Source organism: Etheostoma spectabile, chromosome 10, assembly GCF_008692095.1.
Source record: "Etheostoma spectabile isolate EspeVRDwgs_2016 chromosome 10, UIUC_Espe_1.0, whole genome shotgun sequence".
Lineage (NCBI taxonomy): Eukaryota > Metazoa > Chordata > Actinopteri > Perciformes > Percidae > Etheostoma > Etheostoma spectabile.
In genome coordinates, this window is record NC_045742.1 from 13,606,657 (window position 1) to 13,620,963 (window position 14,307).

The 14,307-nt window shown below is 37.9% G+C and overlaps 3 protein-coding genes across 3 annotated transcripts in view; 2 read left to right on the forward strand and 1 right to left on the reverse strand.

Moving 5' to 3' along the window:
* The first annotated feature begins 437 nt into the window (after positions 1 to 437).
* On the forward strand, positions 438 to 5,005 carry stard14 (START domain containing 14). Its single transcript, XM_032528627.1, has 6 exons — positions 438 to 807; positions 919 to 1,066; positions 1,681 to 1,784; positions 2,032 to 2,149; positions 2,252 to 2,304; positions 3,770 to 5,005. Exons 1-6 carry the CDS (start codon positions 646 to 648, stop codon positions 3,974 to 3,976), a joined length of 792 nt encoding a protein of 263 aa, XP_032384518.1. The 5' UTR covers positions 438 to 645; the 3' UTR covers positions 3,977 to 5,005.
* A 145-nt stretch (positions 5,006 to 5,150) lies between these two features.
* On the reverse strand, positions 5,151 to 11,025 carry pdzd11 (PDZ domain containing 11). The gene is made up of 6 exons (XM_032528632.1): positions 10,941 to 11,025; positions 10,287 to 10,400; positions 8,422 to 8,562; positions 7,622 to 7,720; positions 7,278 to 7,338; positions 5,151 to 6,489 (listed from the first exon to the last, which is right to left on the reverse strand). The coding sequence occupies exons 2-6, from the start codon at positions 10,377 to 10,379 to the stop codon at positions 6,455 to 6,457; spliced, it is 429 nt and encodes a 142-aa protein (XP_032384523.1). The 5' UTR covers positions 10,380 to 10,400; positions 10,941 to 11,025; the 3' UTR covers positions 5,151 to 6,454.
* Positions 11,026 to 11,772: 747 nt separating this feature from the next.
* The window catches only part of gdpd2 (glycerophosphodiester phosphodiesterase domain containing 2), a 12,644-nt gene continuing 10,109 nt past the window's right edge, over positions 11,773 to 14,307 (forward strand). Inside the window, exon 1 of the mRNA XM_032528624.1 lies at positions 11,773 to 11,898. The gene's annotated coding sequence lies outside the window, so the exon portion shown is untranslated. The remainder of the gene's footprint in view (positions 11,899 to 14,307) is intronic.

The following is a 14,307-nucleotide window of genomic DNA, read 5'->3' on the forward strand; positions in this document are numbered from 1 at the left end:
TTTTTTTAATTTTGTCCACATTTTTGAATAGATGTTAAAATGAGTTATTTATTTCACTCAATTTTTTGTTAGTGTACTTTTCTTGTTTAACATTTATAGTCGTGATGATTCTCTTGAACACTGAGCAATTCGCACCCACCCACTCCCCTGAGCAGCCCACAGTGTTCGGCCCGTGGACGCAGCCTTGTTTGTATCCTTCGCCCTTTATGGTAATAGCCTACAACTGCTCTTTTTTTATAAACTGCTTTATTTCCATCAGGTTTGACCTACAGTAGGCCTATCTGTGTGACATTGTTAAAAAAAAAAAAAATCCTTTTCTGTGAGAGCGAGACGAAGTGTTTCTGTTTTTTCTTTAGGCTACCTGGGTAACCACACCTGGATTCAGGAAGTGCTGTGACGTCACCGGGAGAGGTGTTTGAAGATATGACTCAGGAATTCAACACATTCAAAAAAAAAAAAAAAATCCTGCTCGACCTGATTTTGGGATCACCAGCTCGCATATATCGGAGTAGCCAGAGGCAAACAACCACAGACGCCTTGCATCTCTTCAAGAGTCGACTTGGAAACATACACACTCTGATTTGGACTGAACAGATTGCTCCGTACAAGGAAAGTTGGTCTTTTCTTTTACAGATTCATTCAAAGATGTCTATCTTACCCGATGAGGCGGCCTTTGCTGACTTCAGAAAGCAGTGTTTATCAACGGACAATTGGTACTGCAAGTATGATAAGAATGGGATGCAAGTGTTGGTCGAGGCTTCTCCTGTAAATAAAGGGAATGGTGTACCAAAAGTCCACAAGATCAAGGTAAGGTCATTTTAACACCAACTTTAGAAATAACATTAGGATATCATAATTGTCCCTGGAAGCTGGGAACCTTAACAATTTTTTTATTTTTTATAAAACTGTTTGTTTCAGTGTAAAATGACAATCAACGATGTATCAGCTGCCACCATGTACGACGTCCTTCATGATGGCCAGTACCGTAAGACGTGGGACCCCGCCATGTTGGACAGCTTTGACATTGCCCGGCTCTCTGCGAATGCTGATGTGGGCTACTACTCATGTGAGGACTCCTTTCTGATGAATCTCATCACATTCCTCTGTGTGTTTGTCCCTCTACAGCAGAAACCTGTCGGTCTGCCGTGCAGTGCAGGCCTGGCCTCATTCCGTTTCACCTGTTGCTCACAAGAAACACACCCACTGACAAGGGACAGTGCATATTGAGATTGGATTTTGAAGATATTCTCCATAGGCTACTACTAAAAATAGTGCTTTCAAGACAATTCATCATTAAAATCAGTGCTTATTTGTTTTTGTGACAAAGTTATTGATGATGGAAATAAGCGCAAATGAGTAAAATGCACCTTTTTTTTCCCGTAGTAAAATGTAAACAACTCTTTATTTTCCCATCAGCAAGTTCTTTAATCAAACCAGATTTGCTTTTTCTTTTAGTGCATCGTAGTGCCGTCTCCTTTAACCTTCATTCACAAATAATTAGAACCTGTTTCTTCTGTCGTTTTGTAAGCTGCTGAAGCCCTCTGAGTTGAAGAATGAGCGCCCTTTTTTGTTCCACCAGTGTAATAACAAGGGAGCACTTGTTGAGTCTGAGGTTGTGTACAGTGAAGTAGTAAATTAAGGAACACTATATAACCAGGTGTTTGTCTTTTGTTCCTGCAGGGATTTGTCCACAGCCTATAAAGAACAGAGATGTGGTGAGTCTGCGATCGTGGCAGGTGACAGAGGACGAGTACATCATCTTTAACTTCTCAGTCAAACACCTGGTACGCCGCCTCCTCCACACACTCCCACCATCTTTAAACGTGCCTTTTCTACACTTCTCACACCCCTGTTGTATTCATGTTTTGTGTGCATTGTTTTTCCTACACAAACTTGTGTAAAACAAGTTGTGTCCACATTGCATAACTGGACTAAACCAAGTTGATGTATCCACGTTGCATAACTTGTCCGACATCTTGTAGATGTATTGTAGTGTTTCTCATTCTGCAAACTGTTTTGATGCAATTCCAGAAACACCCTCCTCGCAAGGACCTGGTGAGGGCCATTTCCATCCTCACTGGATATTTGATCAAGTCCACAGGACCAAACAGCTGCACTTTCATATACCTTTCACAAGCTGACCCCAAAGGTAAGACAATAACCAACGCTCACCCTAGTCTTTTCAAACTGACAATTGTTGCTAGCATTATTAGGAGCTGTTTTTTTTTAAAAGTGTAATTCTCTGCTCCAGGTTCTCTTCCAAAGTGGGTGGTGAACCAAGCTTCTCAAGTTCTTGCTCCACGGGTATGTATGCGACATGTTGTAAAGTTTTGTTTTCTTCTAGTCAACAGCGGCACTGAAAGTGTTATGGTTAAAAATACATGAACTGTGTATCCGTGCTTGGGTGTGTGTCCACAAGGTGATTAAAAGTGTGTAATGGGTGTGTGCGTGCATAAGGAAGTGAGGTTTTCATGTGTCTTTAAAAGGACAATAGTAACCATAGAAACCCAATTTTTTAAGGGGCCTGTCCTGGTTAGGTTGCTGACAAAGGAGTATCTCAGCTCGAGCTATTGCTCGCTCTCTTACGACAGAACTCGTTCACCAGGTTTCAGGTGCTCAGATCTGAAAGCATGGAGTACGGTTGCAAACTGATGGAATATTTTCAATGGAGTAACGGGATTTATGTTCTCGATTAAACAATTTAAAAATCGTTTTGTCTATAAAGTGTCCAAATATAGTGAAAAAGGTCCACCACAATTTTCTAGAGGCCATGGTCTGGCAAAACAAAAATATTTAATTTACTATCACAGTCTCACTGTGCCAGACCCTCCTCGAGCACGTTGAAGGAAGGTCTGGCTACTCCTCATAGCATTCAGGGATGGGAGGAAAACATGCTCTGGTTTAACGGCATTTCTTTAAACCGATCAGTCTTTTAAACCGTCATGGGCGGCGCTGAGCTCCGCAAAGAGCCGTTCCAAAATAGTTGTGCGAGAGAAAACTCAGATTGGACAGATGTCTAGCTAGCTGCCTCAGTTTAACCTGCAGAGATCTGAGGAGCAATCAAAAATAGTCATTAATCCACCAGATTTAAAATTCCAACGCAAAGAAACGGACATACATGCATCCGGCAGAATTCCCTGCAGCACCAGGGCAATCCCGGAAGGGTAACGTCAAGGATATAGACTATCGCAGGAGGCAAAAACCTAAATGATTGATGAATTAGCAAAATAGTTACTGATTTAATTTCATAGTTGACGATTCGTTTCAGCTCTATAGATTAAAAAAATTACTGATGGCAGATAAAAAACAATATAAAATGACCTATAATGTCAGGCTGACGGAGAAGAAGCTCATACTGTAGATAGTTGAACAGTCCACAGCAGACAAAAGCAGAATTTTTAAGTATCCTAATTCAGTCAAAGCTCAATCTGGTTGAAGTCAAGACTTGATGTGCCCTGTAATGGCAAAGGCAAGGTTGCCATTATGTACTTGAGAATGTGAAGGCCTTTGTTAAAATGTTAAATATGACTTTACTATTAGGTCAATATCTTCATTTTTGTTGTTTCATTAACCTTATATGTCGACTGTCAGAGCTGTAAATAGTTAGAATTAGTGTATCTGCTTGCGACATAATCTGTTACTCAGTATGTTGTGACCAGCTTTATCTTCAGCTCTGTTGACTGAGAATGAAGGTGCGGTATGACCCTCATTGTCAGACTGCAGCGCTCTGATACTGATATCCTCTCTTGGCTTGGCCCACTCCTTCCAGGTGATGAGGTGCGTACACAAGGCGGGACAGATGTATCCAGAGTGGAAACAGCAGAACTCTCCCGACCGGAAGCCATGGTTATACCCGGAGCAGAACACCTTGCCCATGATGGACCCCGCCGAACTGTCGATACAGAGAGCCGACTCGCTAGAAAACATGGATGAGAGTTCCAAGGTAGCCGCAGTGGACAACCAGGACAGCAGTTAAATCACATCAAGGTGATGGGAAGCATAGCAAAGAGGGAACGATTGGAGGATGGACTGTATATACTCATAAATTAAATAAGACTTGAGACCTCCGACTCTCTGAGACGTCACCCTAAAGCTCTTGAATAATTATCCTTGTGCCTTTTGGGATGAGCAAGAGCATGACGTGTTTACAGGTGTCTTACCAGACAGAAATGAATACTGATCAAATTGCCCTTCACCTCACTCCAAGTTAAACTAAGCTTAACATCTCTCCAGTGTTTGCCGCCAGGCTTTTAAAACTTATTTTTTACAATGTTCAGGCTTAGAGTTATCAGTGTTTGAATGTGTCATAGTGAAAGACTACATTAACAATGGGTAGCTTGGCTACGCAAAATAGACACATTTTTAAATAAAGAATTTAGAAATAGTTGTCCATTTAGCCTTTACAAGTGACTATGGATGGAAAATAAATGAGTTACTGTCTGTTGTGAAAATTAAATTATTTTTCTAAATTGAATTTCAGGTTAACATTTTTTTTTTTAGTCTTTTTATATTTACAGAAGCATAGTTTTACAGAAACATAGGTTTCATGTTCAGTTTTTATTGCTTACCATTAGTTTATTTAATGAAGTCATGATTAGCGAGCGATTAGTGAACAGGAAGCTGGTTTGAAGGTTCATTGTATTTATTTACATGTGCAATCAAAGCTTTATGCAATGTAAAATTTCACTTATTCTAATTTATATAGACCCTAGACTTGCATTGGAACTCAAGAAAAATTTAAATCTTTTAGACTGTATTAACATGTAAAATGTACACAGCATGTTAGCATTTTGTCATATGAATATCACTTTACCTGAAAAATTGTGATGACCATAAAGAATATATTTTATTTATTTGAAGTCATGTTTGAGAAAAGACTGTGGAATGAAGCCCTGCAGGCTGAACTTAAGTTTTTTTTCTTTTTCATAAGATATTTAATGTTATATTATGGTCCTGACTTTTTTCTTTTTTTTTCCCAAATAAACCTCAAGGTTTACGTGCTTTTGTAATTACGGTTGACTGCATTCCTTTTTAAGATTTGTCTCAAGAGAAACCAAACAAACAAGTCGAACAAGTTTGGCTACATGAACCAGAGCAAACTGGTCTATTTCCAGCTGGTTAAGGCTCTTCAAGTATAAAGACAAGGTCACTATGGTTCAAAAGTTTATTAGTGTACAAAAGAATAGAACCGGGTTGAGATGCAACAGGCAGGTATTTGCATACAAACAAAGGGATTTACTGTTTACGGTAACAGCCCTGTGTAATTGTTAAACGGTGTGCACATTCTTTAAACACACACACAAACACTAAGAGCTAGGGGACAGTGTGCCTTTATCATGCACTGTAATATAATTTTAGAAGTCTTCTTGTCAACACTTTGGCACCTAAAATATACAGTTCATACAATATTATTCAGCTTAGAAGCAGGTTATGTAAAACGTATCAGGTATGAATGATTTGAGTATTACGTATTTAATAAACGCTCAGCCCACAAAAGCTGTCTGTACACTATTTACACAACTTAATTTCCCTAATTATAAATCTGTTAAATATTTAAAAACTGGATGTACAGTATATTCAGTGATATGTATGTATAGCTGTACCAGAAGTCTTGCATTATAATTTGCTCTTAGAGTACATAATGCCCTGCTGTCTCTATAAATCCAAGTAATATGTCAAATGTTTTACACGTACAATACATACACTCAGCTGCCAGTTTATGAATATAAGAAACATTAGAAAAAAACAGAGCTGTGATTTGCAGTTTAAAGCTCCACGAAAAGTCAGTAAATGGATTGTGAGTTGAAATGATTTTATCAAACCATTTTAAACATAAATCTAAACCTATATTTCATGATGGTTGGATATATTGCTGAGCTATGTATTGGACTGCATTAGTTTTAGCTAGGTCTCCCTAATACACTAGTAACTAAGTGTATATGTGTCTCTACTTTATAACGAGTCATCAAGGCAAATGTGTACAGTACACATAAGCGATACTCTGTATTTGATAAAAATATGCCTAGAATAAAAGTAGAAACATGTTATTATAGGACTTAAAGAAAAATGAATAAAGGCAATGTGTAATTAAAGTATGCAGGGTCTATAAATGCTATGCTGTAATAGAAAAATAGGTATCAGTTCCATAATTTATAATGTGAAATGTATATGTATGTATATTGAGCTTCTGCTACGGTAACTCCATTCACTCCCTGTGAATGCATCCTGTTGGATTAGAAATCATGTATCAGAGTGGATAAGGGAGCGCTCAGATATCTGGGTGAGAGAGGAAACCAATATTTAACAGAGTATATTGTTCTTACATGGAGCACTTCGAATGAGGCAGCAGTCCTACATCAGTTATCTTGAAGCTGAGACAGAAAGGAAGCCAGAGTCTGTAGGAGGGGAAATGACGTCCAGTGACGCAGCTGTCCAACTCTCTCTTTGCTGCCACCTAGTGTACAGTCCTCTCCTTCTGCCGTTGGTAGTCTGATAAAGACACAGAACAACGTCACAAAACTGAAAGGGGTGTCATTATATGACCTTATGCCAGTATGATATAATTCAGTGAATCCAACGACTGTTTTGTCGTTATTGAAAACATGCGGTGAGATCAGAAAGAAAGAAACATCAGTTGCATTCACAGACATTGGATAGAAGACAGGTAAAATTTTGGGACATGACCCAATAAGTACAAATGCATAATACACATTAACAGGGATGTTTTTTCTATATTTTAAACCAAATTATGCATATGGTTTACAATAATGAATTATTTCTTTCATCCTAATTTGTCTCTGCATAGATGTTATGTGCTCCATGGTTTTCTTTGTTTTCTGTAAGTTCTCTCCAATACCAAACCAACGAAAACTAAATTAGAAATTCTACATTAATAAAAGATTGCCATGTTATATTTCTGGTTTCTGTATACTCTTCTTTCAAAAGGAGATATTCACACATCCAACCATCTCAGATGTAGGTATGTTGGAAAGCACCACTTGAGTCTTGAGAAAAGAAGATCTCGCACACTGCTCTTGCTCAGCATTACAATTTATTGATTGTTTCTGAAACGTTAGTATGATCGATAAATTGTATTCTCTCTCCAAAAATATCTTCACAATGGGCAAAACCAACTACTACGACGACTACATAAATGGTCATTTTATAGTCCTCTTTAAAAGGAAGTAAAGGAAAAGGTATAGCAGATCTGGACTCTATTTTCATGACGTAGAAATTGTCATCTTGCTTTTGATATGATTTTGTAGAGCAAGACTTACTGTAAGGAAAGAAGCGAACCCTCATCAGTATCTCTCGTGCAGTCTTCAGAATCTCTACAGCCTAAAGAGGAAGAAGAAATGAAATCAACATAATGAAACTGTTGGAGGAAACGCTGAGAACAATGCAACATTGGACTCCATTTATTAAGACATTTTACAAACATTTACATATTCAATAGAAATTAAAATATTGAAATATATAACTGCCACGTTTTAAAATAAAGACCCCCGTTACACAGATGTCTTTCAACATGATCCGACTACAGTGAAAATGTAGTGGATATTGTGTAATATTGTGGTGATTGCAACCAGTGTAAATCTCTGCTTGAGAGTACTGCTCTTACTCTAGAGTGCTCTATGTCTTGGAAATCGACCTCATTCACAGAAAGAACCTGGTCGCCCTCTTGCAGCCCTGCTCTGTGGGCATCTGAGTCTGGAACCACCTGCCACCACATCGCACACAGACACACACAAATTACAACAAGTATGCATGTATATAGTATGTATGTATGTATATTTGGATTATCTTTTTAGAAAAAGGCCTGACCAGGGACTGGGGTTGCAAATTAGCCTAATGGCTAGAAACCTTTTATACAACACATCTACACATATTGTTATGGCCTTGACTGTGTCCCTGACAAATAAACAATTAAATAAAAAAATATATATACATATGAATGGCAGTAAAAGCCGTACCAAACACCAGGGTTACTCACACACCTTGTATGACCGATTATTAGGCTGTTTTTTGGCAGTTTGCAGATTATTTGTATCTGCGTCTTATTTGCCTGATTACCGATTAAGTCAATTCATTAAAAAGGTGCGTTACTTTGGTTCCCCTACAGCTCTGGGTCGGTCCCTCTGCTTCGGTTTCACTTAATACAGAGTCCGACTTAATGTCCCACAACACTATCTGACTATCTCTGACTGTGCATTTTGTTGGAAGCTTCTAATTTATTAAATTATTTCTTAAAGCAAATAAACAAAGTTTTGTGTTGGGAATTTTTAGCATTCCAAATTCCTAATTTTGACTTTTTGAAGATTTTCATTTTCACTGTAAATACATATTGGTTATCAGTTACACTAAATACTACTAATCAATATCGGTGTTGGCCTTTAACAACCAGTGTCGGTCGATCCCTACCTTGGATATAAAGATTCCCAACTGTGACGCCTTGCCCCCACGGATGTTAAAGCCCAGCTGCGCTCCTGGAGGTTTCTTCAACACAATGGTACGAGGCAGGAACTGGGTGAGCTCATTGTTGTAGTCAGGGTGAAGAACCCGCTAGAAATGAACAAGGAAAAAGAAAAGCTGATATTGTATGACCAAAATGGTGGCATTATATCCATCACACACACACACCTTGACTTACTAAGAGCAATCTGACAACTATAACAACCTGCAGAAAAAAGTGTTACAGGACATTCCAGAAGATTGGGAACGTACTGTTTTCACACATTTTGTAACTAGGTGAATAGACAGAAAAGTTACTTAAACTGTCTGAGCATGAAAGTTCATTTAAGGTTCCTTCCAACTGGAAATCTTGGAAACCGTAAATTGACAAAAACATCTTCATTCAAGGTCCACTTGTTTGCTTTGTGCAGAGTTTTCAACTTCATCACGTCTTTTGGTGTTGGGTGTGAAAGCATCCTTGATCTTTCTCCGGCCATCCACAGACTCCTGGTCAGTGACTTTGGCCCATTTTTTAGTCTGACAGACAATGTTGTGTATTTTTAGTGTTGATAAAGTCTTCTGTCCAGGGACAAGGACACATGGGAAAGAGACTAAATCAGCTCTCTGTGAACACAGATCAGAAAGAGCAAGGTGGAGATTCACATTCAACCCGAGGGGCCACCTTTAAACAGTGACACGGGTTACAATACTACTTAGGATCTGTAATGACATCTGTGCCACCTACATAAGAAAACGCCATCCCCTGATAAAGACCTGAAGGTGCAGTTGAAAAAAAGCTAGTAAACCCCCTGTTGGACCTTGAGTTCATTTTTTATCGGTCAAAGTTATACAAACAAAAAGTGTGGTTCTATGACAGTTTTTCTTAGTCGCTTTGGTTCATTTCTCAGATAACAATTGACACTCTTTTAAAACTGCTTGTTCAATCTTCACATGATCTAGTCACTTGTGCACAAGATAAAGGAAATTTAGCATTGTTTTGGTCACATTGCAATTGCCTTTGCACATGCATGCAATTGATCATGTACAATTGTCTGCTGTTTTTTACATGACCAAATGCTTATGTCATGTTGCTCATAATATAATATATTGGATGTCTATTGAATTGTCTTACATCCCAAACCATCTAGTCATAAGTTACTTGAATATGTCTATAATTGCAAAATGGCTGAACTCATTGCAATTATCAATCAAGTGGGGTTCCATACAGTACAATTGTTTTTACAGATCAGGGAACTTTGACTACCATTAATAAAGGGGATTGTGTAAAACATATGATCCACCTCTATGTAAAATAGCTTGAAGGTGCACCTAATGAACCTTAAACTGGCAAGCATATCTAAACAGAGAACAACACATAGTTTTGTTTTTCTTTCTGAATTGCAATGACACTGTAATTTGTCAAAAAACACACAAATAAAAGCATAAATGTGAATGTGTGACTTTGTACTGTTGAAATGTATGAAATCCATACAGAAAAAGTGCAGCCTTGTGTATTTTCAATCACTGTCATTATAAAATGTAGCCATAGCGTGCATCAGAAAATACCTAAAGTAAAATTATTTTTTTTTACAAAACTAAGCATCTTCTTTGTGAACGATCACACAAGGACTTGACATTCTGATGGCTTCGACATGTTCATTGACATAAAGATTTACTTTTAGAGAAATGGACTAGAGATTTTGAGCAAGTTACAGGCTTTTGCAGGTCATCGATTGTGTGGTGCTGTCGGAAATCGACTTTCTGGTTTGGAAATGTTAAGAATGATTCGAGAAATGTACCAAAGCGACTGAGAAAAACTGTATTATGAGGCGTACCTCCTGTGGGGCTATCCATGCTGGTGGGTTCTCATAAGAAGGCAGGAATACCACTGGGAGCTGATAGTCATCATAGGGAATCTTCTGATCCATCGTTTCTAAAAAAACAATACCTAAAGAAAGAAATAAAGAAACATTGTTATGAAAAGCTCTTCCTTAAGATTATTATTGTGCTTGTTATAAAAACTAAAACAGGAAGGTGCTATGTTTAAGAGTCTATATTAATACACATTGACGCTTGCCTATTAGTGTATAATGTCAGCACAAGAACGAGCAAATCGAACAAAACGTACAATATACAGTATGCCACGTTAAGTTCTACTAAAAAAGCAATTTTCAAAGAGCAAAAAATGCGGACTGGGAGATACATCCTGAAATGTATGGAATATATATATATATGTAACGTTACATTGGATCAGATAATGGAAATAAAATGAAGTTACGTTCATTCGTGTTTTAATGGACCATTACACACTGCTAGCTAGCTAGTTAGCTTACTAGCTAACTTCGAAACCAGCCTGCTTTGCTCTGTTTATCCCGCATCACCTTTAACCAACATTAACTGTTATCATCATTTGAACTATAAGAAAGAAGATGGTGTGTAGCGTCTAGATGAACACACAGTGACATTCATAAAATAACAAATGATCTCACCTGCAAGTCTGAAGCTGAAGTGCAGGCTAACAACAAGCCCCTTTTCTTAATATTGAACGAACGATGACTGGTATCCAGTCCACTACCGCCACCTGCTGGCAGGGAGGAGTCACGCCAACGTGCTGTCATAATCACTTTATGGCAGTGGTTCTCAAACTTTTTCCAATAATATACCTCGTGTGAAACCTTCTTCTCTGAGCCAAGTACCCCCTGATCAGTGCAAAGCATTTTTTGGTAGAAAAAAAATTCAATATAAAGAAGAGGTGCATTACAACGCTGCACCACCACTGTCTGATAGACTAAAAAACAACTTTGCAGGCTAACTGAAAAAACACTTAAACGCTACTTCAAACGTTTAAAATTCATCAATTAATTAATGTGTTATTATAGTATGATTTTTCAGGGAATTACGCATGACTGATCATTTTAAAACATATTTAAAGAAAGCGCATGGAGTCCCTGCATTACTTCAAAGTACCCCTAGGGGTACACGTACCCCCATTTGAGAAACACTAGAAGAGGTTAGGCTACTGAGATATTTTTAGCTAAGTAAAAGTATCTGTAATGCCACAGTGTGGAAATACTCTGGTACAGGTAAAATTCATTCCCTGCACCGCAAAGGAGCAAGTGGTGTGCATGTTGCTTTCTACTCAACACGTGAAAACCATGCATCAAAAAATAAAAAATAAATATACATACATTTAACAATGTTAGCCTATACATTTTTTTAACTAATCATTTTAGATTGGTCTCACTTTGAAGCCTACCTGATTGAGTTGAACTGTTTGGATCCTCCCTTTCCCTTAGGGCTACACCCCTTCATTCCTGCACCCATTCATGTGGGAACATTCACATTCAGTTCACGGATTTGCACAAAATGGAAAGGATGCGAGAGAGGTAGTGTGGTGGCAGTCACAGTGGTTTTCCCACGGAGTGTGCTACGGAGGTGTGATTTATGGTGAGTCTCTTTTGCTTTGTTAGATTCTGCAGATAGATAGATAGATAGATAGATAGATAGATAGATAGATAGATAGATAGATAGATAGATAGATAGATAGATAGATAGATAGATGAACAAAAAATATGTATGATAAAAAAAAACAGTGGCTTAAGCCCTTAGGCTGGACACACTGGTGTGATTACATTCTTGAAAGTTTTTGACGTAAAGCTGACAGGTTAAAGCTAAATAGTCTTTTTATCTGTTTGGTCTAATGGAAATTCCACTGAAACTTAAAATCCAACGTTCTTTATTATAAAATCTGTGTTGTTTGATATGTTATTTATATTTTATGTATAGACATGTAAACATTTTTATTTATGTATTTATTCATGTGCTCAAGAATACATATTGCCATCATGAACTCTTTGCTATTTAAGCATTAGAAACAGCAAAGCAAAATGCAAGAAAGCAAGAAAACATAAAGAAAAGAAAACAAACATGTAGCCTAAATACCAACCAATGCCTTTCCCAATTCTGTAAGAGAGGTACAGGCGGAAAAACCTGGGAGGGAAACAGGAGGCTATAACAAATGATGTATATCAAATCACAAAAAAAAAAGTTTTACATTATGATACCTGTGTGCCAGAAATCAATATAAAAATCGCACACACACCAAAGCACATAATACATACTATGTGTTAAGTGTAGTAGATGGCTGAGAAGATTTTAGTCCCTATAATATAATTTCATATTCCTGTAGAAAAAAAAATCCTTCTTCGATCACATCCCTGTTATTGAAAGCTGTTAGAGGTTAAGAGCTTTTGAAATGGACTGAGTGTTTTATTATTATTTTTCTGGCTAATACTTTATACTTATTACTGGGCATTGATTAACCAAAAAGTAAAGAGGGAAGTTGAAAAGTAAAGCTTGACGGAAAAAATATTTCTGGGAAGAAAAGCAGCAGCAAAACAGCACAATTCTTGCTCAAGAGGAAGTTGATCTAGGTCTATTTGAACTGCATGACGGTACATCAGGGAGAATGTGAGCGTGAATGTTTCATAGTTGTCACTTTTTCCTCTATGGGTTTATCAATGTTGCATAAATCTCAATCATTCAAGAAAAAGTGATTATATATGTTATCTCTCATCAGTTTTTTTGCATTGGTAGGCCCATTGCATTTTTGTGCATAATTACAGTTTACATTGCCAACGGGCATAGTGTTGCTGAGTAGATTATCAAAGTGTGTCTCTGTGTTATCTTTTAATCTGGTTAACAATGCGGGTATACCACTGTATTACATATTAAATAATATTCTTATACTTTTATTGGGGAATGAGAGAGAGACAATTAAAGTATCAAAAAATAAATAAACATACTGATGTCTTCCAGCTATTTGACAGGGACATAAAAAGGACACTGTTGTGAGGCACTCAACCGTGAATAAGTATTTTGTTTGTTCTTTAACTGTAAGTGGGACATTTCTATTTCCTTCTCTTTTGACATCTTGTCACTTGTTGACAGTGTTGTTGCTTTCATTAACCTGCAGTTATTACTCAACATTCAGCTCAGGCTTAAAAATGCCTGGGAAATGTGCGCTGTGAAACAAAGCGCCTTGTGTTTCTAGTCAGTGACATTTACACCTGCGGACCTGTCCAAACACACACACATTAGGTGATAATTATTTTTAAGAAACACGTCACTTAAGGGTAGGTCATTTTAAGAAATACTGTAGAATGAGTGGTTTGTTAAGTTTCATCTATACCTGCTTGAGTTACTTAAAAAAAAGTCCTAACCTTGAGCTTGCTGAATACCCTGCAGGCTTTGACTGTGGCAACTATATAAGCACTCGTGCGAAAAGTTAGCTGGCAAAACCCCAAGTCAAATCAAGTCCAACAAGAAAGTTGTCCAAACGAAAGCTTTTCACATCATAAACCGTTATTGCTCAATCTGCCTCTTCAGTGGGTGACAACCAGCGTGTGTAATTTTGCATGTCCCTTTTGGAAGAGTTGACCGAAACCTGGCACAATCGTTAATTGATGTGCCCCAACATGCTTACTGGGATCTTGCTGTGGTTTCAGGCTGCTGCATATCAACATGGACATTCCTTACAGTCTAAACCCCTACAAACTAGAATCTTACATTATCCATGTCCAAATATTGTCCTGCACATGGTCAGTAAACAGTTTGTTCATTACACGTTTGCACAGTTTCTTTCCTCCACCCCCTCTATGTGCGTGGAGGTGCCTGTCACTGTGGCTGTTTGTGCTGCAAAGGCTCCAATAGTGTGACTTCACTCTTGTGTTGGTCTGTGCACTACTCTCAATACCCCATGCTGTTGACCATTGTGAGTGCTGCCAGTGGTTATACCCCCTTTTGCACACAGGCTTTATTGAGAGGGTTATTGAGCAGGGATTGCCTTAACCCCCC

Coding starts and splice junctions, on each gene's coding strand:
- pdzd11 (XM_032528632.1), bottom strand. CDS start 10,379: ATGGATCAGAAGATTCCCTATGATGACTATCAGCTCCCAGTGGTATTC. Junction 8,563..10,286: donor CATGGATAGCCCCACAGGAG/GTACGCCTCATA, acceptor GTTCATTTCTAG/CGGGTTCTTCACCCTGACTA. Junction 7,339..7,621: donor AAGACATAGAGCACTCTAGA/GTAAGAGCAGTA, acceptor CTTCCTCTTTAG/GCTGTAGAGATTCTGAAGAC.
- stard14 (XM_032528627.1), top strand. CDS start 646: ATGTCTATCTTACCCGATGAGGCGGCCTTTGCTGACTTCAGAAAGCAG. Junction 808..918: donor CAAAAGTCCACAAGATCAAG/GTAAGGTCATTT, acceptor TGTTTGTTTCAG/TGTAAAATGACAATCAACGA. Junction 2,305..3,769: donor CTCAAGTTCTTGCTCCACGG/GTATGTATGCGA, acceptor CACTCCTTCCAG/GTGATGAGGTGCGTACACAA.